The following is a 24,736-nucleotide window of genomic DNA, read 5'->3' on the forward strand; positions in this document are numbered from 1 at the left end:
TTGCTCTGGTGTAAATCTGTCTTTGAGTTCCAGCCGAATCACATACACTCGTATGAAACTATCAGTCAAGAGATCAAATATCTCTTGACTGATAGTTTCATCAAAGATGGTGTAACTAAACTTCCATGGCATTGACTTAGCATTTAGAAAAGTTCTGCTAACGTTGACTACAGTGTTAGACTGCATGCTTTAACTGTGTGAAAGCCAATGAAACTATTTTCAACAGGTTTTTATTATTCAAATCGAAACTGCAACAGGCATGTATCAAAAAGGTCAATACAGCAAAGCCTTTACAAAATCTGGCTCGACACTGAAGTCTTCCCAAAAATGGCTGTCGCAACAAATTGTAAACAGTTTTATCAACAGTCTTACAGCACTTACAGCAAAAATACAAATCAGCCAAAGTAAGAAAAGCACCTGTTATCTTTCAAAAATGTTAAAAACACAATTTGTGCCACTATATCGAATCAAGGTAGACGAACCAAACACGAAGAAATGGAATGTTCAGAGTCACGCGCCCATCTTTGTTTCCGTACAAAAAAAGGACAGCTGGAGTTGTTCCTCACAACAAAAAGGCAAAGGGATCATCGGACAGTGCATTCAAAGACAAGCACACCATGCACTTGATGGGAACAGGAGCTGGTTTGGTCACTTAGCATAGTTTGTGCATAGTTATAAGGCATCAATCGAGCAGTCCTTTAGGTTGCATGTGGCCGTGAGACATTCTGCGGAGAGGGAGTGTCTCCTTCAGTAGATCCTAGCCAGGAAAACAACAACAACCCTGCATCGTCCGCAGTCACCTCCTCCCCCCTCTCCCTCTTGATAAGAGACTGGCAAAACCCTGAGCGAGTCGAGTTGCGTGGAGTGGAGTTCCAGGTGAGATGCACGTGCAGTGAGTAACTGATCTCCAGTCTGGGAGGGAAGCTACCCCCGAGTTCAACCAGCACTGGAAGATTCGACTAACGTCTACAATACCGTCACGGGGTCTCTCGGAGACTCAGCTGCACATCCAACGTCATCGTTATTTGAGAGTGCAAGAACACATTGTAGCACAGGCGGAGTAACTTATGGCATGTGGTGTGTTTGAATAAGGTACTGCTCATGGCTTCAACAGTGGGATGACAATTCAAAAAAAACGAGTGGTTCTTCACATCTGTGCTTCGAAGGCAAACCGTGGAGCCGACGTGATTCACTTCACTTCAAGGGAGAGAAACGACAAACAAGAAAATGCGTAAACAGTCTTCGTAGAGGCAGCAAAAGGACCGGGCTTGTCACATTTTTTTTGTTTTTGAGGAAGAATCTTCAATACAAATGCAACATGGCATTAAGTCTTAGGAGGGTCTCGTGTCGGAATACTCCAGTTGTCTCAGTCTTTGTTTTCAAATGGCACTTCAAAATACCAGAAAAAAAAAAAGAAAATGTCTTCTTCAGCTCTTCTACTGCTTTCCCCTTAAGGTTCACCAACACAAACAAAAAGTGGTGTTCAGTCAGTAATGCCAAAACTATAGTGGACAAATAAATAAAACAAAAGCAAACAAAATAAATGACAGCAGTAGCCAAATGAGGTATCTATGTATTGCTCTATGCCAAAAAAAAGAGTTAAAAATTAAATAAATTAAATAAAATCAGTGGTTTATCAAGATGGGAGGCATAAGCAACAAAACATAAAGAAGGTGTCAGGATCAGGTGGGGCAGCAGCAGCTGGGCTGTAGGCCACTGCATGTCCCACCAGGCCCCCAGTGTGGTGAGGCCCCAAAAGCCGGGGCCCGGAGGTTGAGATGAAAGGGCACACAAGGAGCGTCAGGATTCTTTGCTTCCCTGAGGTATTTCTTTGGAGCTGGTTCCTCCCGCGGCCGTAGCGGTGGTGCTGTCTCTCCGAGCGGCGGCGGCAGCGGCGCCTTCCGAGTCGGCGTCGGCGGAGCCGGGCTCCGCCTCCTTGGAGACGGAGGTTTGTTCCTGCTGTAGGCCGACCCAGCTGGCCTTGTTTAGCCCCATGTGGCCCAGCATGGTCTGGGACAGACGTGTGTCGGAGAAACGGGTCCACTCTGCGAACAGCGGCTCCGCCACGTACGTCATGAAGCCTTGAGGAAGAGAAGAGGCGGCAGACACATGTTAGGGCTACATGTTGAGAGAGGGGAGGTTGTTGGTGAAAGCTGAATACAACAAATATACAACACAGCTACGTACCTATTTGAATGTTGCCAACTGTGTTGATCTCTCTGTCAAAAAGTGGGCTGACTTCAAGTCTGTGCTTCTTCTCAATGTCTCCTAAAAGAGCAGAACAAAACAGAATCAATACACGAGCTTTTATATGACCTCATGTGATCTTCTATTATAGACACTTTGTAGCAGAGAATAAACAGAAAAAACACAAAGGAAGGAGCTGTACTTGGATTAACTAAAAGAGCAAAATAAATAGTTCAAGGGGAATGCAAACAATATAACAGCATGCAGTAGAAAAGATGATAACCTTGTTGGAAGAACTCCTCCGTCACTTTCTCACTCCACCGTTTGCTCAGCTCCCAGGGTCTGCAGGGGTTACAGATGTCTGCACACTTCAGAGCCATCTGTAACATGGTGGGAATAAAGAAAACACATGAAAAGCTCAGTGTTGCTGAGATGAAGAAGTACTGACGGCCGTTAATATTCCAGAATCCCAACAACTACCCGACATATGTTTTGAATAGCAATATAAACAGCAATAAGACAGAAACGGCATGATCGGAGTTCAAACACGCATTTTATTTAAGTCAGCTGAATGAACTCTTCACAGACTTTGCGAACTGAGCATATCGGCTACTGTACAACAACCAAATAACACAAATAGCCTCGCTATTGTTAATTAAATAAAGACATTAGGATATTTATCTTTGCCTTCTAAGCCCGTCAAATTAAATAACTTAAGCTGAGTCAAGTGAAGAAATGGTCTAAATAATTAAAATTTGCGTTTGTCAAATTTAAAATGGGGTTCGTTGGGCTGTACCGATTAGTTCGAAGCTTCCTTCATTACGTTGACATTCAAATTATTAATATTAACAACTTACAGAGACATTGTAAACAATACTCCCCCCCCCCAAAAAACAGCAAGCGAGGCAGCGCTCAGTCCTCCTCTCTGTAATTGTGTCGGTCCTCAGTCCAAAAGTCAAAATTGATTGAAAATAGAATAGATGTAATCATTTCCAAAATTCACAACCTGTTTTTATCTACCGAAATATTCTGCTTCAATCCAGATGTGTTGGTGCCGTTTAACCTTTCACCTTTTCACTACAGTCAAAAAACTGAGACGCGAAGTGTCAGATGCATAGAAGAGAGATAGCATATTTCATCTGCCGGACAACCACACAGGATAACGGCACAAAGCAGGAATATGCCAGCTACAGTAAACCCTGTTTTGTGTGTGTGTGTGTGTGTGTGTGTGTGTGTGCGCGCATACATGAGGAGCTAACTGACCTGCAGAATGAAGTGACGGTGGCTGGCATTGCTCAAGCACAGGTTCTCTTGGTCCAGGTGCCTGCGAAACCTGGACAGGTAATCATTCTGTCTGCTGATGTCCGTGGCCAGGATTAAGGAGCCCAACTCCCTCTCCATGTTCAGGCTGAGGGGTCGGAAACACAAGATGACCAGATTTGTTAGCGCTGCGTGTAGCATCTGATGGCATTAGCTCTACCAACTCAGCGGAGAAGTCTTTTGAAATAGCTTCAAATGTAGCAGAGTTTTCTAAGCACACTTAGCATCTTTTCAGTGTCAGACTGACCTGTCCTCAGCAGGCAGATGGGAGAACAGCCCAGTCTCTCTGAGCAGGCCCACTGCTGACTTCCAGTGGTGGTTTTCCAGAACTGAGGTATTCTGCACATTTAAAAAAGAAAAAGGGACAAAAATGTGCACAGACACATTCATTCAATAAGTCGCATGACTTATTCCATTTCAATGCATCCTTAAGAGCGACTGTTGTGTGGTTTTACCCTATAGAGTGTAGCTAGATAGTGGTCAGTCTTGATGAGGAAAGGCTGGTTGACCCCGGGATGGTCCAGGTCATGTGTGGCGGCTGCCAGGATTCCAAGTATGATGTCACAAGAGGTCAGAGATTTGGCAAGCTGCATTGACAACACCACAACGGTTACAATTGGTCCTTAACATACGAATACTCCTTCAGATCTGGATATTGTATATACCGTCGTTGGTGCAAGGTTTTCATGTCTCACCATGGGTTCCCGCATGTAGCAGTACATGGCCTGTGTGACATCGGCGGCGTGGACAGCGTTGTGGTAGGGGTTGTCGCTGTGATAGTCCTCCTGGACCATGACCAGGAACCTCCACAGTTTGACCATGTCCAGCTGGAAGAGCTCCACCAGGCCATACTGGTTCAGCAGGTGGAAGGTCAGGGTGATCAGACCGTTTCCTGAACAAGAGGAATATCAGAGTGAGCGTTCTGCTTTCATCCGGTTGGTTCATCTCTTTTCACTTGCAACCAAAATGATAAAATTGTTCCATCAGACATTGTTGCGATGTAAAACATTAATATCCGTTCTGCTCAGTGGAATGCAGGAGTTATTTTTCTATTCTGTAGTTAATTGTATTTGTGCATCCACTTCCTCTAAGCCTGCCTGGACTACCCAGTCTTCACTTCCCATAGTTACATATTTTTGTGATTTTTCATCCTTTTTCTTCTCGGAGCACTATGCACTTCAGCTCTTACGCATCTCTTGCTAAACATCAAAAACGGATGTGGCGAGAACAAAAGAATAACCGAAGACATACTTGTCTCTGCCAGGTCATGTCTGAGTCACAACCCTTTTTTTAATAATACGACATATCTTGTTCTTATCTACAGAGGCTCCTGCCAGTGCAGAAATATGTTGTAGTTAATTCAATATGCTCCTCGTAAGACAAAATTAAGTCTATTGAACTGCTGTTGATCTTTAGCCAGGAACCAAACTCCATTACAGCTGCACGGCAAAATAAACTAAATATTGTATCATTCTCCTCGAAATTCAGCAATTCAATTATCGAATTAATCTTTCCTTCAAAATGTTCATCTTTCATAAATTCTTTCATCTAACTACATAGCAAAGAATCTCTGATTGTCTGTACGACCTTTGCACATCTCCGAAACCTCTCATCCGATCTACTTCACACTTAGCGGCTGTATTGTTGGGGACCTCATGGAGGGCTTTGTCAAATTTTGTTTTGACAAAGCCATGCATCCAAATGTTTACTTCAAGTGCAGAGTGAACGAGAGGCCTTACCATCTCATCTCAACTCTTTTCAAAGTGGAGCTTTCTATTACGATATGATGCTGGATAGTTTAATAATAACAATTCATGATATTTTATTCTGCAACCTAACCAGCAACATTTCTTTTGTCAAGTAAATGTTGTACTACAAGGTTTTCCTCTGAAGTACAAGTACACAGTAAGTAGTATACAGCTGAGATGCTCATTTTTTTTAAGTGTTTTGGGGAAGAATGACAGATAGAATAGCAATGATTCAATATTTTTCATAAATCTGTAGCTGTTTGAGGCCCTTTTAGTGTAAAGTTATTTGTATGAGTTGTTCTTGAGAAAGCTGCAAGCAGCCACACCACAGGCCAAGGATTTGGCCCAACAGGCATGTTTTGAACGGGCAATGCTCCAGTAAATCCTCTGTGTCGTCAGACATCCAATAGATGGCACCATTGGTAATACATTGAATATAAAGGCTGGTTTAATGCTGGATCATCAGTGCTCCATTACATCTGTGTCCTGACTTTTAAAAACAACTTGTGAACAGTATTTCAGATCATATTTTACGTACCGTTTGTCAACCTATCGAAGAGGAAAATGTCAAAATTCCAGTTCCCGACTTTTTCCAGCATGCACTGCAAGAGAGGGAGAAGAGAAGCGCAGAATTAGTGATGCGAAGTCTGAACAAGAAGTGATTTATCATGGTATCGTTATACAGAGGTGGGTGTCTTACTTTGGCCTGTCCAGTGTAGTCTTCATCCAGGATGTGGAGGGGGATCTGCTGGGGGACTCCCCGCAGCAGACGGTATGAGTGCAGGTACCTCTGGAAGCTGAGCAGTCTGTGGACCCTCCTTTCAGGAGCGGTGCCCGCTGACGTGCCCAGCTGTGCTGCACACACACAGACACACACATCAATTGACAAAAGATGTAATGTGTAAAATATGTAACAATCTTTTTGGTAAATGTTTATTTTAGAAGCTCATTAAACTCTAAAAAAAATCATTTGGGTTGCACAAACTCGGTGGGGATCTGACACCAACACAGAGATATACAAACAGTCGCTGCTGACACAGCCGCCCACTCATAAGCCTTTCGTCTGGGATCACACAGCAGACATGCTTTGTCAGTGGTCTCTCACACACACACACTCACGCACTGTGTCTGAATAAACCCTGGCTGCAATCCGGAAACACGTCAGCAAGAAGTAGGATTACTTTTGGGTCAAAATGCACACACACACACACACACACACACACACACACACACACACACACACACACACACACACACACACACACACACACACACACACACACACACACACACACACACACACACACACACACACACACACACACACACACACACACACAACTTCTCCCCAACTGTTTGATGTTTTCTTAAAAGGTTTCAATGAGTTTGAAAGCGGTTATTTTATCACGCACCCATTCACAAAGCTTTGATAAAAAGCCTCTCACATGGTTCACACTGAGACACGCCTTGGTCTCTATCATGTGAAATGCTGTATGAACGCAGCGCACAAACATCTGTCAATCTGGCTGCAGAGGAACAAACTGTGGGCGCAGTTCGACATCGCCTCTTGTTATTTAAGAGGCCGGCAGAGTGGAGGATATCGGCTGGCTGTGATTCATACTCACTGTGAAGAGTTCGGAAGTCGATGCACAGGTACGGGTGGGAGATTCTTCGTTCCGGTTCAAATCCAACCTGACTTCTCACTCTCACATCTCCTAGAAGAAATCAACACTTATTTCCTCAAGATTCATGCCGCTTGAAAAAGAAATGTGTCTGAATGTGCTCGGCTGAGTAGTATTTACAAGTACTTTTTATTATATACTGGAATTGATCTTGCTTAAGTGCCACAAGGATGGGCTTTTACCACAGATACGCAGCTGAACAGAGCACTACAATAAGACAATTACAAATGTATGTGAAACTACCAACACAGCTGAAATCCTGCCTCTGTTCAGACAACCACAGCCAGACAGAATATGTTCATATAGATCATCAGTCCTTCTAAAAAGCCCAAACTGATTCTGGTAATATCATAAGATGAATTAGAATTTAGACTCACTAATATTCCCCTAATTTTTATTTCGTTTTGAAGACATAATAGATTATTTTGTTAGAAGTCAACAGCAACGTATCCCTCGAGTCAAAGCATCATGGGAGCTGTAGTTGTTGAATGTTAAGAAAATAATCACCCATATATGGTGTCAACTTTTTCTAGTCAGTATGGTAGTGGATGTGCATTTACTCATCAATGAGGACATATTCTGTCTTACACTAAGCATTGGAAGTGAAACAGGACTTTGCCTCTCTATTGTCAACAAGTGGTGAAAACCCATTATTCTGGTACTCCAAGCAAACTAAAACAAGCAAAAGATGTGATTTTGTAAATACTATTCCACCCAAGCCTGCTGTATACTATCCATGTGCGAGCACAGTTACGCACAAACACACTCCCACGTCGAAAATTCAACAGACAGACAAGTCAGTCAATCAACAGCTGAGCATGCAATGCCATGTCAGGACAATCTGCTCTACTATTAGTACTCAGAGCCACTGATGGGATCCGTAGTACATCTATGACTGTATTTAGTCGTCAGGCAGAGCAGCGGGAACAGGCTCCAGACGTGGACCAAAAAGACGGCGGCCGGCCTGCTTGTGGACTGCAGTCGGGAGCAGTGAGAGTGTAGTGAGGCGACAGGATGGTGAGGTGACTGATGCAGTAAAATGCTAGTGTGTAGTTCCAGGCAACACTCTAAAAGCAGCAAGACTCTCTACGGCAGTAAAATCACCACGGTGCTAAACAGTGCAATGGTATGTTTCCAGCATGGCACTTCTGATCGTTTATGCATTAAGAATTCAAATCAAAAGTCACACAGGTGTGTTACTTACTTGCAAACGGCTGTTTGAATACTACACAAGCTCCTATCAAAATATCAGAAACTAAGAATTACAATTCAAGGCGTAACGATGCTCAGCATTGTGTTGAAAAGCTGTTCGTTAAGTTGTTGGAATGAATGTGGAGACTGAAACCATATCAGATGCAAAACAGAAATTAGGACCAAAAAAACAACAACACTACAATTCATGCACTCCTAGGTAGTGAGTGTGTCCACATTTATATACATCGGTCACATCAATCTCTGTGTGCTAGGGCTCGGCACGTGTGTGTGTGTGTTTGCTTGGTGTGTTTTTTCAGAGTCGCAGGGTCCATGTTTCTCCTGCGCTGCATTAGTGCTGGAGCTCTGGGGTGGATGTAGGTCATGTCATTATAACTGATGCGGCGAAAGCTCCGAGTCCTGCTATTTGAAAGCACATCAACTTTAACTTGGCAGACTGAACCCTGGCCCGGTGCAAACACCAGTCTGCATTAGCGGGGCCTCTCCTCACACTCAATTTAATAGAACATCTACAGACACACAGATGCTGTACGCCGGTGACATTACGAGACTGCCGTCATATTTAGCAAAGTAAAAGGATTAAAAAAAAAAAAAGCTAAAGCTCCTTCGGTGAGCTTGATAAATTGCTAGAACTGCGAGTAGACGCACGTGGCAGCAGTCGAGACGTGGGCATTATTAAGCTGGAGAGAAACAAAAGTTAAGCAATATTATGTGAAAGCTACATAGATGTTCAGTAAGCCTTAAACTTCCCCTGCTGTTTGATGCTCCCTGCCTACTCACTAAACTTCTCAGCAGCAATCGGATATCTATGAACGACCCTGACGGGATAACACTGTGAGCTGCTCACTACCAGCCAAACGGCATCGGATTTATGAATAAAAAGGTGGCGAAAGTTGCATGCGAGGGCACATCCGTGTGGGGCGGACTGATGTCAGGGGGTCCACCCAGGCTCTAATCGCACCATTATCCTCAATAGCCTTATTGATTAGGACGCCAGGGCTGCTCTTCTGGCTGCTTCCTAGATGCATTTGACTCCCATCTGCCTGGCAGAGCTATGAGCCTTCCGTCCTCTCATCCATTTTCTAAACTGCTTATCCTGTTTAGGGTTGCTGAGGGCAGCAATGGGCAAACTGACACACACACAAGCAGTACGTAACACACAGACACACAAACACTCCAATGAACCCTTAGTCGGTTTAGTGTTCAAATGAAGTTCTGTACCCTCAACAAACCTGATCAAACAAAAGACACTCAACACTACAGATACACAAAATATATATATCTATTCTGACAGAGATTACCAAGAGGCCAAGGATTGAGTGAACATGCACTCTAGTGCAGCCCCATCTCTTCATAATCTCTACATCCATCTATTTTCAATCTCACTGCTTTTTAAGCCATTGTGTATTAAGAAATGAACATGATCATGGAGGAGATAAACCTACTGATGTCTAGTGTGTGTGTGTGTGTGTGTGTGTGTGTGTGTAAACATAGAACGGGGAAACACTTACCTAGCATACGAATGTACAGCGCCGTCTGGTCAGAGCTGTCATAGGAGATGGCCCCTCGTCTCTGAACGGACAAAAAGAAACACAAACAACCGTTCAAGGTTTATTACCAATAAAATGTTACATTATTGTAATAAAATAATTGCAACCGGTCCCAGAATTGGTGTGGGTGGTATCACGATCCCATCTCCAACCAAACACACACCTCAAAAACACAAAATAACATACAGAGTTAGATAAGTGGAGGGTGGTGTAATGTTGCTATTGTTTGTTCTAATCTGCTCTCTGTGTGTGTGTGTGTGTGTGTGTGTGTGTGTGTGCGCACATAACATGTTCCTCACATGACTGATAGCAGTGGTGTAAGTGCCGTATCAGGCTGATGATATGAAGCTGGAACATGTTTATCAGCGTAGCGGTTTGCGCACACACACACACACACACACACTTCCCCAAATGTCCCCACCTATCCGATAAGTGTTCTTTGACATGTTTGCTTCCTTTAAAAGTCTCTCAAAACACAGTTACAAATACACAAACTTTAAAATGTATGAAATAATGACCTTCCTGATCTGACGTCAGCAGGTGAATGCAATTTGAATAAATTTGAATTTGAACGGACTTTACTGGAACTAATAAACAGGACCGATGTTGTAAAACATTGGCTCCATCACCTCAAGTAACATTGTAAACCCCTTAAACTACTTAATAACTAACTAGTGTCCTGTGTAGGGATTCAGGCAATGCCTTCCAAAATTCCCCTTTTATTATCAGGGAATGCTTCTCGACGTATGAGGAGAGGCCCAGACAGCTGTGACTCTACACCAGCTGGTTGCCATCTTCATCCCATACTGTTGTTGTGCTAGTGTGAAATAATATCATGTTATATGTGTTGTGAATAAGGGGGCTTGCTGTTGACCTAAGAAGCCCAACAAGTTGCCAAATATGGATGAAGATCCCAACAAATAAAGCGGATAGGTCGTCCGTTTTTTATCTTTACTTGTGTCTACAACACAATCCAGTGCAAACAGTTTCCCACACCAGGAGGCAGCCGCAGCAGAGCACCACAGAGCTAGCTGTAGTGGTGACTACATATTTGCTCTGTCGACAGACAGCTGCTCCGGGCTACGCTGAGGTGTTGGCTCACCTCTCTGTGCACTCCAAAAATCCTAGGTCCCGACTCGCCACTCTCCCGTCTAGGGTTACCCATTCCGCAGGGAGCAACTGGTCACGACACAAACGTACGCGCTTGTATACCGACTACTTCATAACCTTAGGATTACAGTGAATCACACACACACACACACACACACACACACACACACACACACACACACACACACCTCTAAGCTCATGACAGCCGCCAATCCAAAGCTAATATTTTACCGGCTAGCAAACAGCTCGACTCGGGGTGGGTGATCTGCAGAGCTGTATTTTAGTGTCAACAGGCCGCTGTGTTTAGACACAGCACTAGTGGTTAGTGTGAATATTATAGATTGTGTGTATAGATGCATGGGCGGATAGTGTGAGAGAGTGTGAGAGCGTGTGTGTGTGTGTGTGGGGGGGGTTGGTATCAGCTTTAACATGCTTGGGAACTGTGTAATACTGGCTCCAGGGCTGGGAATGGAAGAGTGACCAGCCCTGCAAACACTTGCCCAAACAAACCTTTTGGCCAGAGCTTGCTTGCCACACACACACACACACACACACACACACACACACACACACACACACACACACACACACACACACACACACACACACACACACACACACACACACACACACACACACACACACACACACACACACACACACACACACACACACACACACACACACACACACACACACACACACACACACACAAGTTGGCACTTAAGTGGACATTGCTGGCATGTGATAGCTTGTGAGCTGGTAAGAAGGAGGTGGCAGTGCGAACACTTTGTGGATGTCACATTCCCACTGTGAACGGAGGGGGATGTCACGTTTTACCCTTGAAACGGCCATCTCACAACACACACCCCTGCCACGCCTTGTAGTGCCAACACACAAAAACATACACCCATGGTCCATCCGGTCGTGGTATACGGAATGAACTTGAGCCTTGCTTCACGGCTGAGGGTGATGGGAAATAAGGGAGCGGGAGAGAGATGCAGAGTGTAAAAGGCAGTTCAAGTTAAATAGGTATAGGGTCCGTAATCTTCTTAAAAGACAGTGTTGATGTTTTTGTTGAAACACTTCAACAGAAACCAATGAAACAAATGCTCTGACAAAAAAAGAAAAACAAATCCGGTATCTGTGGCTGATGATTGGACGGGCTCCCTGACTCTCTACCTACCTGCGTGTGTTATGCAATGAGTGCTTCTCTTTCTCCATGGCTCGACTCCATTGTTACATTACGATGGAATAATATAAACATGTGGATTGCACGGCCTTGGCTGAGCATCACAGTACTACTGACCCCTTGGACCCCCTACTTCCAGCGCCCTTCTGATTCAACATCTTCGGTGGAGGTGGCCTCATCTGACTTTAAAAAAAGCATATAAGCATATATATATATATAGACATCATATTTTAATATCTATATTTTGTGAGTAAAATCTGAATCTGCAACGTCACCACCAGCATTTCTCGGTCAAGTTAATGCAGCACTACAATGTTTTCCTCTGATGTAGAGGTGCCCAGTAAGTAGTATACAGTCAAATTGCGTGTTTTTTTGGTGCTCTGGGGGCGTTTTAGTAGTTATTTTTGGGCAATAATGAGTTAGAATATTAGCATGATTCAATATTTTTCACATCATAATAAGTCTATAGCTGTTAGGGGGCCTTTTAGTTGGGACCCCAGGGAGCCTACTTTGCCTCACGTTAAAGTCTGGCCCTGCTGTTTTTCCTGTGAGCCAGAGTAGAGGCCTATTGCACCGGTGTTTCTGACTGCGAGTTGCAGCGACCTGGGTCTGTGACACAACTATGTCGTTTTGTCATCGTTTGTATGAGCTGTTCATGAGAGCAGTGGGCCCGTTCTGAACCAGCTTGTTTTGAAAGGGCACTGCACTAGTGTAGTCAGATCAACTCACTAGCACACAGATACATGCTAACAGGAATCCTAGCTTATTCTGCCTGCTGGGTTTTTGTAAATGAGCCAGTTGGAGTTCGCTCGCCGCGGTCCGAGAGCCAAATTCTGTTTTGTTTGTCGTTGGGTTTACTGCTAGCCCAACAGTCTGCTCATTGTGCTCCCTGCTGTCCCACGTGAGCTCGTTTACATACGGCTCCGTTTCTTATCTCGGCTTAGTCTCGCTGCCGGGGGTCACAGCATTCAGGTCACGTGATGTCAAAATGTCTGGCCAGGTCGTCAAGGTTTGTCATGTTCTGACTCCTACGGTTAAAACAGATGCTGACAGCATGTTATAGTGATGTTTGCTCAAAGCAGACGGACTAATGTACTGTGTGAGTGTGTGTTTGAATTTAAAAAAGGCACTGGCTGAGCTGCAATAACTCAAAAACAGCTTTTTCAAAACATGCTTCCTTGTCATCATTGCATTGTCAGTAAGTCAGCCAGGGACAAGCAAATGAGGAAGCCAGCAGTATTCCTATAAACTGACATATTAGAAACAAAGCCGTGCACGTGCACACACACGCACACACACACACGTAAATACCCACGATAAAAGCAGCTGGACTTTGATAAACTGAAAGCTTCCCTCTGAGTTATGACCTCTTGCAGCGCTCTGCAGTGTGGAACGGCACATTCCACAAACTGGGCCATAAATGTGGACAAGTCTGGAGTGAGTGAGTGAGTATGTGTGTGTGTGTGCGTGTGTGTGTGTGTATCAGCCATTGCATACACAAAGCCCTAGATGGAGTCTACCTGTTGTGAGTGCTTTATGAGATCACTGTCCACTCGGACACACTCCAGCTGCTGGGAGGTTTTTTTTGAGAGAGGGCCGCTGGATTGAGGGCAGGGCCCCGGGGGTGAATTGGCCCGACGCCTCGAGTAGTGTTGACGTCAAAGAACAAAGCAGCGCACTTGTCTGGCCGCAACATATCTGCAACCGATAAAGTGTATTAAAATGATTTAAGCATTCTTCAAAACGGAGAGCTTTAAGGGGGCCTTGTATAAATGTGCTCTATGACACACTTAGAGGTAAGGGGGTGGGGGGGGGGAGAGAGAGAGGGAAGCTTTATATTCTCACAGGCCATCTACCCCGCACAGGAATTTCATTCACCTAAAACATCATCCCCAGGCTCTAATTGCTTCTCTGGGCCAGTTTAATGCCCCCTCTCCTCCCCCTTGCAAGTCTTAGCCTTCTCAGGAGAGCAAACACAACCCAAGCTGACAACCAGTGCGCTTGTGGACAAACTATCGTATGTCTATAGGACCACAGTACATATGATTAATATTCAGCCAGAGCAGCTGGCCCCTGACATCGCGTCCGTTAGCGTGTTGATGTATGGAGCCGCAATCTCACGGCCGATTGCACCCGACACTGCAGCACAAAAACAGAACGGTCATGTGATAAGAGGGGCCCCTTACAGAGAGAGACAGACAGACAGGCGGAGAAAAAACACAGAGCGAGTACGTAGAAATGAAGACGGGGTGTACGATTCTTGTTTATTTACTAAAATAGGCTAAAACACATCCTGGCTTAGTGAACGTCAACATGCATTCCAGGTCATTCACGCAAAAATGACGCAGAAAAAACAAACTTTGGCAGGGAGAGAGTTAAAGATTCTGAGAACTGTTGTGAAACACCAGCCTCGGTGCGTCTGAACAGCTCCTTCAGCATTCTTACCACATCCTGAAACTACGTCAATCCGATTGGCAATGTTCAGAAAAAGAAAATGCTTATCGGTTCAGTTAAAAATCAACAAAGTAACTCCCTCAGATAGAAGCGCTGTAGAGCGTTATCTTATCGTAAGCAGACACATCCATAGTGCGGAAGAAACGAGCTGAGATATCTCCCACCCGTATGCACATGCTTATCCTCATCTCCCGTTCCTAAACATCCGCAATCAGGAGGAGTCGATCTAGGGTCAGCGGCCAACATGCTCCTGATGATATCTCCGACTGCGATGTGATGGACTGAGCGGAAAGCAGAACAGTGGTCCCAGTCTGAGCCGCTTTCCTTCTATTATCACCACAAGCCATGTGACTGCTCCGGCCTCATCAATACCTTTTATTGATTCTTGTATCTCTGATTCTTTTGTTTCTTTTTGGGCCAAATGGCATAGAAACTTTAGTTGCAGCCATGTGGAGCATCTCTGAGACGAGTGCAGCAAAGCCAAACTAACTCTGCGTACCAATGCATGCTTGTGTGTGTGTGTTGTGTAGTTTAGATGGGAACCACATGACTCTTTGATGTGTCTTACTCTCCTCGTCCAAACTAATCCGTCTCAGTCCTGTGTTTACCCAGAGCAGCCAGAGGGGACCAGCATACATCGCTGTACACAAAGAACATTCAAATCATCTTCCACCTCACTTTTAGGAATTAATCAAAAAGCAACCAACACGCATTGTAGTAAAAAAACAATACAGGCATTGTACTAGAGAAATGAGCCCATTTATCTAATGCCGTGGCTGTTTTTTCGACGCCCCTTCAAGCAGCATATTTACACCCAACCGTAAGCATTCCACGACCACAGTGACATATTCTTCAGAGACTCCGTCGTGTCTTCTACCCTACTCTTTTGTCCTCTGTTTACTAGAGGAAATGTCTTCATCTGCGAGGGAAGAGGAGGAGGAGGAGGAGGAGGAGGAGGAGGAGGGGGGAGGGGGGGGGGGGGGGGGTAGAGGAGAAAGAGAGGGAGAGCTTGTGAGTGAGCGGAACAAGATAGCCGGAGAATGAAAAGAGACTGAGACTCTGGCCATCTGCGAGTCTGGCAGCCGGCCAAACCACTGCCCACAGAGCCCAGGCACATGCCTAACTGCCTCTTGGCAGTGGCAACGGTAGTCCAGAACTGCTTCCACAAATAACAGGCCGGTGGAAGCACACACACACACACACACACACACACACACGCACGCACACACACACACACACACAAAGAACACACGGCGGCCACCGAGGACAAACGCACCCTTATGGTCAAAGTTAGGGCCCAAAACACAATATTTGTAGAAGAAGTGTAATTGCTCTGTGACAAAGGCTGAGTGACACTGCTGTGTGACTGTATGCATGTTCACCCAATCCACTGTTCACAAATACCTACGTCAGCAGGCCTTTATGTTTCAAAAAACTAAAATGTTTGTCAACCTTGTGCAATTTAACAATGCTTCCGCAAAAAGAAATGACGTGCAGGTCATTGTTGTTTCTCACTTAACACGACAAAGTGCACTGCTTGTTCCAAACGACCCCCTTTTTTTCCCCCACAACAAAGAGGAGCACGGTAACAGCACACCTCACCGCCTGCCGATTGAAGATGAACTCCGGCCCACTTTAAAAGATCTACCGGTGAACCCGACCTAGAGACACAACAGCTTTACACTTGCGTTTGTATCCAGAGGATGAGCAATCTAGCAATGGGTGGACAGAAAAGTCTCGTCCAGCCAGCTTATACCCAACATTTCATAACAAGCGCTAATAACCCGGCGAGATAAAGGACCAGTGAAGCCACATTGAGGGCCTTTGATAGCCATGTCTATGCATTAGTCTTTGGTGCTGGTGTGGTAAGGTTCAAAGCGGACACACATGGGTGGTTATGTGGAGCAGCGTCTCGCACAAAGCCCTAATGGAAGGCCCATTGAAGAGGATGCTCGCACAGTCAAAAGACAGTGACTTAATGCGTGGCTAATGTGTCGGGAGATGCCCCGGCTACGCTGTGGGAATTTCTGTTCATCACCAACTAGAGCCGGAAGTGATCCAAAGAGATGAGAATACACCCTGCTGCGTACTGAAGCAACAGTGAGGATGTTTTACCGTTTTGTTTTTTTTAAAAGCCGGAACACATTGGGGAACTTGATGTGCAACTTTCCTCCGAGCTAAAAGGTTTGCAGGCACATGTGTGTTACAGTTAGTTAAGCAAGTGTGCCAGTTTCTCTTTGTACAGGAGAGTCAAGCAAAACGTGACTCCACAACATGAAGACATGTTGTTGTGGCCTACCTTTTCTTTCACTGCAGGGCAGAAATAGAGGAGGCTAGGCTTGCCAGAGGCACATTTTTAAGAGTTCGAGAGACTCTGGGAAAGCAGGAAGTTCAAGTATGACTCAATGATTTATGCTTGTTCCGTCAGTGTGACAAGGGCTGTTAATATAAATAACACCGAGGCACGTTCCTTCCGACAACTGTAGCAAGTCGCAGGAGTAAACCGGTATACTTTAGGCATCACGCTGCCAGTGTTGGCCAAAGTGGAAGCCAAGAGGGCCTCTATCAGTGGGCAACATGCAAAGTGGTTTCAGTTTGCGGTGTATTTTAGGTCTAAGAGATAAGAAAGTGTTGTGAGCCTTCTTTGCAAGAGAGTGTTCACTGTGTGTGTGTGTGTGTGTGTGTGTGTGTTAGGGCCTAGATATCCAACAACCACCTGCAAGATTCCTCTGGATTATTCATGTTTGTTGGAAAAACAATGTGCTGGTTTAAGGGCCTGTGTGATTCCCAGAGCCACCCCCGCTGTGACTAAATGATTAAAAGAGAGAGAGAGAATAAGGATTTTTAAATATATTTACCTGTGACAGCTGTCTCGGATCAGGAGCCCCGAAGAGAGAAGAGCTGGAGCTGAAACTAATGGCTCCCCTGCGGCTGAGGACATGCTTGGGAACCAGCCTGTCTAGAGGCAAAACCGGCAGCTGATAACATACTTCCATTGAATAGTCAGGGCTGGATCCGGATCGAAAGTATTAAAAAAATAAAAATAAAAATAAAAAAAATAGTGAAAAAGATAACAAATGCAATGCGAAAATAGAGAGTGAATTAGAAAATCCCTCAAAGCCAGAAAAATATATATATTTTAATATTGTGGAAACGATCAGCTATCGAGCTGCAAAGTACTTCTGTTCATCAAGAGAGACTCAAAACTTGTCCAGATCGCCTTCATTGATGCTGCGTCTTCTCTACCTCCACCGCTTCACCTCCTTTGGTGTCATTCTGTTGGGGGGGGGGGGGGAGAGAGAGAAAAAAAAAATCTCATGCTGCTGTTGCATTTGCTCCTTTTCTTCTCATTTTACTCAAATCCGGGCCCACGGACGACGAGACCGTCTTGCCATTTTCTGGGTCTTTATGAGAACGCTTCCTCATTTTCAAAGCAGCAAAAAAACACAACGTCCGCTCGTTTGCGTTGCGTGGCGTCCGTGGATCCGCACATCACATCTCCCGAAATGAAAACAAAAGGCACAACCACTTCCAAAATATATATATATATATAAACATCATCAACATATCATGTTGAATGCAACAACCCGGCGGATGAGGTGAGGCGGCTCCAGGATGTGTGAGACCTGGAGGTGTTTTCTCTCATGCGGACTCACGCCGGTGGCGACACATAATCAACATGTAGGGCTTCTCCGTCTTGTTTCACGAGCTGCATGATGAAGGAGCAGTTGTCTTAATTCACCGCCGCTGACCGTAAAGCACAAAGTGTCTGGCTCAAAGAGGGAAACCCCGACGTGCATCCCGTCCGCGGAGATTCCGGCGACTTTAAAGCAAACGTAACGACACGTGACGCAAAAGTAGCAACAAAAAGACGACAAATGAACGCGCTAAATGGTGTTTGCGTCCCTATAACTGCCCACCTATCGTCCTAAACATTAGCCTACTGTATGGTTTTAAAGCACACACCACCTGCCAGAGATGGTGCTGTTGGAGCGAGCAAAAAAAAAAACCGCCCTTGTCTCAAATCAACCAATGGCGTTAAGGCTGGTTCTATAACCTCGTCGCTGATTGGACAAAGGTGCGCGAGCCGTATAAACCGATGCATATGATTGGCTGTGCGGCCAGGGCGATCCCAAGACCTACACGAGCAGTCGTTTTGCAGACGGCGTGGACTTTCTCAAGGGTATTCCTCCACAACGGGGCTTGCCCTGCAGCGGTCCACATCATTGCCTGTGATTACCTTCCTCTCATGACTCATACTCTCGGGAGCTGAGACACACCGGGAGTTTGAAATACTAGCCAAGGAAACACAGCAAATAGTTGCAGCTCTGTAAAGGCTGAAAGCAATTTGCTCCATATGACAACTCAAGGCGCGCCGATTGCATTGAAGAGCAGTACTCTTTGTACTCATTCTATTGACTGCATGCATTATTTAGGTTTATCTGTCTGCACCAAATGCCCGTTAGATAATGGACCATTGTTTTCTTTTTTGTTTTTTATTATTTTTGCATGGTAAGCTTTTGCTGACCCAATGTATCAAATCATTCCACAAGAAAGAAAACAAACACACACAGCACTAACAGACCATAACATGAACATTTTCACTGGAGGTTTCTGTGCTGCCCATGTGCTGGTGGGGGGACAATGGACGTGCCATGGCAACAGTCGGGCCCAGTGCCAATGGAGGCGTAATCCCCCCCCCCTCCTCCCCATTTCCACGGGTCTGAAAGCAGTTCCCCCACAATCGTACCCCCCACAAAGAGGTCATGCATCTTTTACAGGCAACTAAGGCAACACTGCAAAACACAACATCAAATGTGTCGTAGACAGCAGCAGCAGTGGAGAGAGGAAGAGAATAAGCATCTCGAGTAGAGGTGCACTGTGACCTGACCTTGTATTTAAAGCGAGATGCTGGTTTTTGAAACTACTAAAGGGGAACTTACGAAACTAGCTGTTTTAATGAGTATGAGTAACAGTTAGAATGTATTTCCCACACAAACCCTGCCAAAGTAGTGGAAATCGTTTTCAGAGAATGTGTTTATATATATAGACATATACAAGTACAATAACTACTTCTAATTAATTACTCTCCACTCTGGATGGTGTAACGCCCTGTGGCTATAAGAATACACACTAAAATCATTTAATTTGATCTTAACTGCTACTTTTCCTGAAGTGTTAGTGTAAACGACTAACAACTCACATCTTGATTTTTACAAGGTATTTGCAGCAAACATAGAAGGGAAGGTCAACCACACATGGGCGGTTCTGTTTGTTTTTTTGCATTCAGATTACAAACCTGTTGTTGCCAGACAACTCTGAAGCTGTTTGATGTGGCATTGGACTGTGTCAATGACACGTCACATGTGTGTGTGTGTGTGTGTGTGTGTGTGTGTGTGTGTGTGTGTGTGTGTGTGTGTGTGTGTGTGTGTGTGTGTGTACAGGACAGCGCATATATTACACTCACTCCTCTAAGTGTATGTGGGGAAAAAAGACTTTTTGTTTATTCATTTCTTCCACAGACCTTTTTTTTTATTGCCACATTCACACATACACGCAAACTAAAACTGTGTTTAACTACTGTATCCTCGGCCTCGGGAGCTTTAGTAAGCCGGGTGAACTGCATACCTGCTGATTGCCCTTGAGGTCACAGGTATGTGCTTGTGAGGCTCCACTCCGCCTGACTATTGTTTTGCTGAGAGCTCTCTGGAGACAAATTGCAATCCGCCATGCTGTCCCTAATTGATTTACCTGTTACCCTCTGACAACACTGTGAGTGTCACAGGAGTCATTATCTATTGCTTAATTGCCCACACAGCAGTTTGAAGCCTGTAGTGCTCTTTGACATATATATATATATATATATATATATATATATATATATATATATATATGTGCATTTGTAAACAAGCACACCTACACACAAATATTGCTGATGTTTTAAAATGCCATATTTGATGTAACTGCACATCTTATATTTCCCTTAACCAATTAATTACATTTTCATCACAATTCACTATATATATGCACCTGTTATCTTACTCATATTAAAATGGATTGATATAACCCTCAGATTGAATACTAAGAAACAAACAGCATTTTTAGACTATATATTAGATGCCATTACAAACACCTAGAAATATGTTGTGTGTATTTGAAGCCACCTTGTGGTGAAAAGGAGCACCTACAATGACAGTGTGCTTTTAGGATCAAACATTAATTAAAGACACATTGAGGTTAATTAGGGTATATCGCAAGTCTACTTTAAAGAAGTAGGCTTCTTGGTTTGTAATCAGATCTCCTGTTCTATCCACAAACAAAGGGAAATTAATCCTAACAACTAAATGCAACAGCCTAACCACAAGTACAATGTAAGCCCATAATGGGATGTGAGCCAAATAAACAAGTGAAATGTTTGTATTTTGTCGACCTAGACTTTAAAATCTGGGATGTGTTACCTTTTTTTTGGGGTTTAGCACTCCACCGTGTATCACATCATTGAAGCACAACCTTCTTTGTGCAGCAATGTGAATATGCAGTAGTGCATCTACTGGACATAGCCTGTCCTCTTCCTACCACTAGATAGCACTCTTTTACTGTATTAAGGGCCAGTGGGGCTTTACTACCACAGCTCCTCAGTACAAACTACAGTATAATGCTCCTTTTTATCAGCATTAACATTCAGATTGTTCATTGATTGGCATTGTTGTTGTTGTTTTTTAAATATGGCTCGAAAAATAAAATAAAATAGTGATAGCAGCAACAACAACAGAACCACACCAACTGTAAGAATGTCTTGCTTGATTCACACTATCTCTGTATAAAAGAAAGATGACTTTGCTCAACACCTTCCTAAGTCTCTCTATCGTCTCCTCTTAGGGTGTCAGCCACAAGCTAAAAAAAAGAAACTAAGTAACTTCAGAGATCCGTGAGAGTAAACGTTCAAGGACTCATAATGTCTACTCATCATCTTTACTGTACCCTCCATGTAACCTGTGCAATGCAGGCAGGCTCGTGGTGTGTAAACACCCAGCTGCTGGATGTTGTGAAATCACCCTGGTTCACTGCACTTTGGATTCTAAGAGGAGGCAATGTGGACTGCACTTCTTATGGTGCAGAGGGTGTGAGGTTAAAGCCGGGCGGAGAGAAGCACTCGAATGCTGAGCGCATATTAGACAATGAGCTGCAGCGGCGACTGTTAAAACAGACTGACGTCTCTTTTACGTCATTGTATGGGAGAGGACGTTACATAAAAACTCCGTGTGGAAATCTGGCTGTTTGATTTCATCTTTCTTATTGTCGAGTAACTATGACGGAAAATATAAAGGGCATTTACAAAACTGAAGGTTCATATTTCATTTATCATGCATATCCACTATGTGTGACCATACTTATATTTGCAGTGTCTTATCCATACTAAACTGCCTCATTGTGATGATAGTAGTAAAACAAGTCTGTATTGTCATTTAAATGTGTATTATTATTTAGTATTACAGATATATTTGTAAACTGTCCATAATCCTTACAAACTATTTCACCTATGAATTAGCCAACTTTACTTTTTCAATATAATGAATCATAAAATAATATAAGAAATACCAATTATGATAATAACAGTGGTGTCTGCTTACATTTATTTTAGATACTTTTTACCTTACTTTATAATTACCTTCACTTATTTATTTGTGATAATCCCAAGAAATTCAACATTGAAGTACTGATCATTTACAATGACTAGGTAGGCCTACTAGTCATTTTCAACAGGATTCCATTTACAGCAAGGTGACAGTATTCCTAGTTACGTAGAATATGTTGATACTTTTTATTACCCCAAGGGATGTTTTGAGGTTCCAAATATCATTTCACTCTGTCTTTTAAGAACAAATATGAAAAGCAGAAATAGACCACATTATCTGAGAATGCTTACAAAGACCTTTTAAATCACAGGCAACAACCGCTCATCTGTATGAATACAATATGACTCCCACCTAACTGAAATATTCAACAGAACAGATGGCCCCCTTTGCTCTGCACCCTATTCTGGTCCCATGTACACTTTTTTATCTTGCTTGTGAGCTTGTAGACCTTTATGTGTGTGGTCGTGTGTGAGCGCAGGTGTGTATTTTGTGACTTTGGGAGTACCTGCAGACCCTTTAACTATATAATCAAAACCCCATGTACCACCACTGAGCAAAGCAGAGGAACAGGAGAGTAGCACGGAGCTCTTTAAACTGGCAGCTTCTGTCTGGCTTTCACATTTCACCGAAGCAATCTTCATGCTGCTCTTAATTTGTCAATCTTCAATCTTTATTGCACTTTTACCGACAGACACGGCAATATTATCAGTCAGACAGTAATGGCTTAAAAATTATGAATTCACGTCAATCGCAAAGACATAAAAGAACATCTTCTTATATATATATATAAGAAAGGAGGATTCGGGTGAAGCACACATGCCTATACTTATATATATATAATGGCAAAAGGAAACAAGTCTGCTATTTTACATTTTCACTGATTTACAAATCACACTTTTTAGTTGACAGTTGGATATAAAAGTGATTATACGTATTAGGTTCCAAACCTGTGGTTTGTTGTCCCTCAGTTGACACCAACTGAAACAAAGAGAGAGAGAAATTAGAGAAGGTGGCTTGAGAATGACATTTAATTTTAGTGAAAACGTGTCTAAAATGTTTTTTATGACTCACTGACTCTGACATGCTCATGTGAAAAGTATTGTGAGTATAGCCATGTGGCCGTATTATGTCATGTTGGATGAAACTTTAGACCAAGACTCCCACGAACAGTATTGTAGAAAAAGCAACAGTATGAGCAGAACAATAAATGGGCAAACAATTATTGTTCAGGGGAGATTCCTCCTGAAAAATGTAGAAACATAAAGTTTTGAGTCAATAAATATACCTTCAGTAACAGCAGCAATCATTTATATGCTGTACCTTTAGCCAACATCGTGACACTTAAAACGTATGGTTTTTTTTAACTCAAGAATATTTCCTTTATCCTGTAAAGACCAGCAAAATGTCCTCACTTTGTAGGATTTCTTTCATCGGCCAATCCTTGAGAAGACATTCAAGCCTCACAATGTACTTAGATAAATTAAAACACTCAAATACAAGCCTGCAATTAAGCACTCCATTACTGGAGTACAGACGTTTCAATTTCCAATCTAAATTACTATACTGATGAGAACCACTGGACAGCCGATAGCATTTGCAAGCAAGCATGCAAGCATGCAAAAGATATAATGTAATTAAAAACAAAGATGCGTGCTGCAGTCCAAAACACGACTTAGGCTACTAATTATTATTTCTTGAGTCAACTATTTAAATGTGTTTCCAGCTAATTCGTAAGCCATTTCACAGTCAAAGCAAATTATAATGTTTGGTTTCATCATGAGCTGCAAATGGAAGCAGACACTAAACAATCACCTTTTAACTCCCTTTTGAACAGAGTGCTTGCAGGTGTGATTGTTTTTCAGTTAACATGCAGATCATGCAGTATGCCTACTGACTGCAATACAAAAAACTAGGATCGTTCCTCCAAAGTATCTGCTCATCCTTTTCAAACGATGTCTAATTGATGCTAGGTCAACAGAGGACCGTTGTGGCAATTAGGGGTGAGGACATATCCGATTCCTTCCGCTATATAATCAGTAATATCAACAGAACAGTAAACAGCAAAATGTAAGACACTACATTTCAACTTCTCCCAATCAAGACAAAGTTAGTTGGAAAACGCACAGATGGATGAAAATGGCGAGCCACGATTCGCTGTTAGCAAACAGTCCCTCTATCGCCAAGACTTCCACGAACTGTATGGCATTTAGGGGAAAAAAAAGAATCTCCTTCGAGCCGGATTCGAACCAGCGACCTAAGGATTACTATGTAGCCACTACAGTCCTCCGCTCTACCAACTGAGCTATCGAAGGGATATGCCACATCGTCAATATTTGGATATAAAATATTGATGTATATATTTCTTTAATACGTGAGCTTCAATTGCGTGTGCATAGTTCCATTTTGTGTATATGTACAATGAAGTTCGACTGTAGGCATTTTTTTCGTTCGTTATCCTGCAAATATATAAATATTGAAATTAATTAATAAATGTATAAATAAATACAGGAATAAATAGATAAATGCATAAATAAATGTATAAATACAGAAATTAATACATAAAATAATAAAATAAATGCTGAAATAAATACAGAAATATTTAAATGCTGAAATAAATAAATAAAAGTTGATACCTAAACAGGAC

General features: G+C 43.3%; 1 protein-coding gene and 1 non-coding gene across 5 annotated transcripts; both read right to left on the reverse strand.

Moving 5' to 3' along the window:
- Nucleotides 1–214: 214 nt before the first annotated feature.
- On the reverse strand, nucleotides 215–18,407 carry pde7a (phosphodiesterase 7A). Of its 4 annotated transcripts, none has more exons than XM_076080494.1 (12): nucleotides 17,314–18,407; nucleotides 9,661–9,721; nucleotides 6,881–6,967; nucleotides 5,956–6,110; nucleotides 5,794–5,857; nucleotides 4,203–4,399; nucleotides 3,963–4,094; nucleotides 3,755–3,846; nucleotides 3,451–3,595; nucleotides 2,471–2,567; nucleotides 2,188–2,268; nucleotides 215–2,081 (listed from the first exon to the last, which is right to left on the reverse strand). In XM_076080494.1, the coding sequence occupies exons 1-12, from the start codon at nucleotides 17,449–17,451 to the stop codon at nucleotides 1,801–1,803; spliced, it is 1,530 nt and encodes a 509-aa protein (XP_075936609.1). In that variant the 5' UTR covers nucleotides 17,452–18,407; the 3' UTR covers nucleotides 215–1,800. The 4 variants fall into 4 exon arrangements, with proteins under 4 accessions (XP_075936609.1, XP_075936608.1, XP_075936611.1 ...); XM_076080493.1 differs by having other exon boundaries at nucleotides 6,881–6,970; XM_076080496.1 differs by lacking the exon at nucleotides 17,314–18,407 and adding an exon at nucleotides 10,802–10,958.
- Nucleotides 18,408–24,318: 5,911 nt separating this feature from the next.
- trnay-gua (transfer RNA tyrosine (anticodon GUA)) lies at nucleotides 24,319–24,404 on the reverse strand. The gene is given in 2 exon segments: nucleotides 24,319–24,354; nucleotides 24,368–24,404. It is a non-coding gene; the product is annotated as a tRNA-Tyr (tRNA).
- Nucleotides 24,405–24,736: the final 332 nt, after the last annotated feature.

This window comes from Anarhichas minor, unplaced genomic scaffold, assembly GCF_050575085.1.
Source record: "Anarhichas minor isolate MPS153535 unplaced genomic scaffold, ASM5057508v1 ptg000074l, whole genome shotgun sequence".
Taxonomy (NCBI): domain Eukaryota; kingdom Metazoa; phylum Chordata; class Actinopteri; order Perciformes; family Anarhichadidae; genus Anarhichas; species Anarhichas minor.

Bases quoted from the DNA above. Each gene is read 5' to 3' on its own strand.
- pde7a (XM_076080493.1), bottom strand. From the start codon at position 17,451: ATGGAAGTATGTTATCAGCTGCCGGTTTTGCCTCTAGACAGGCTGGTT. The intron at 5,858-5,955 runs GTAAGACACCCA...CCTCTCTTGCAG, and splicing joins ACTACACTGGACAGGCCAAA to TGCATGCTGGAAAAAGTCGG. The intron at 4,400-5,793 runs GTACGTAAAATA...CCTCTTGTTCAG, and splicing joins CTTCGATAGGTTGACAAACG to GAAACGGTCTGATCACCCTG.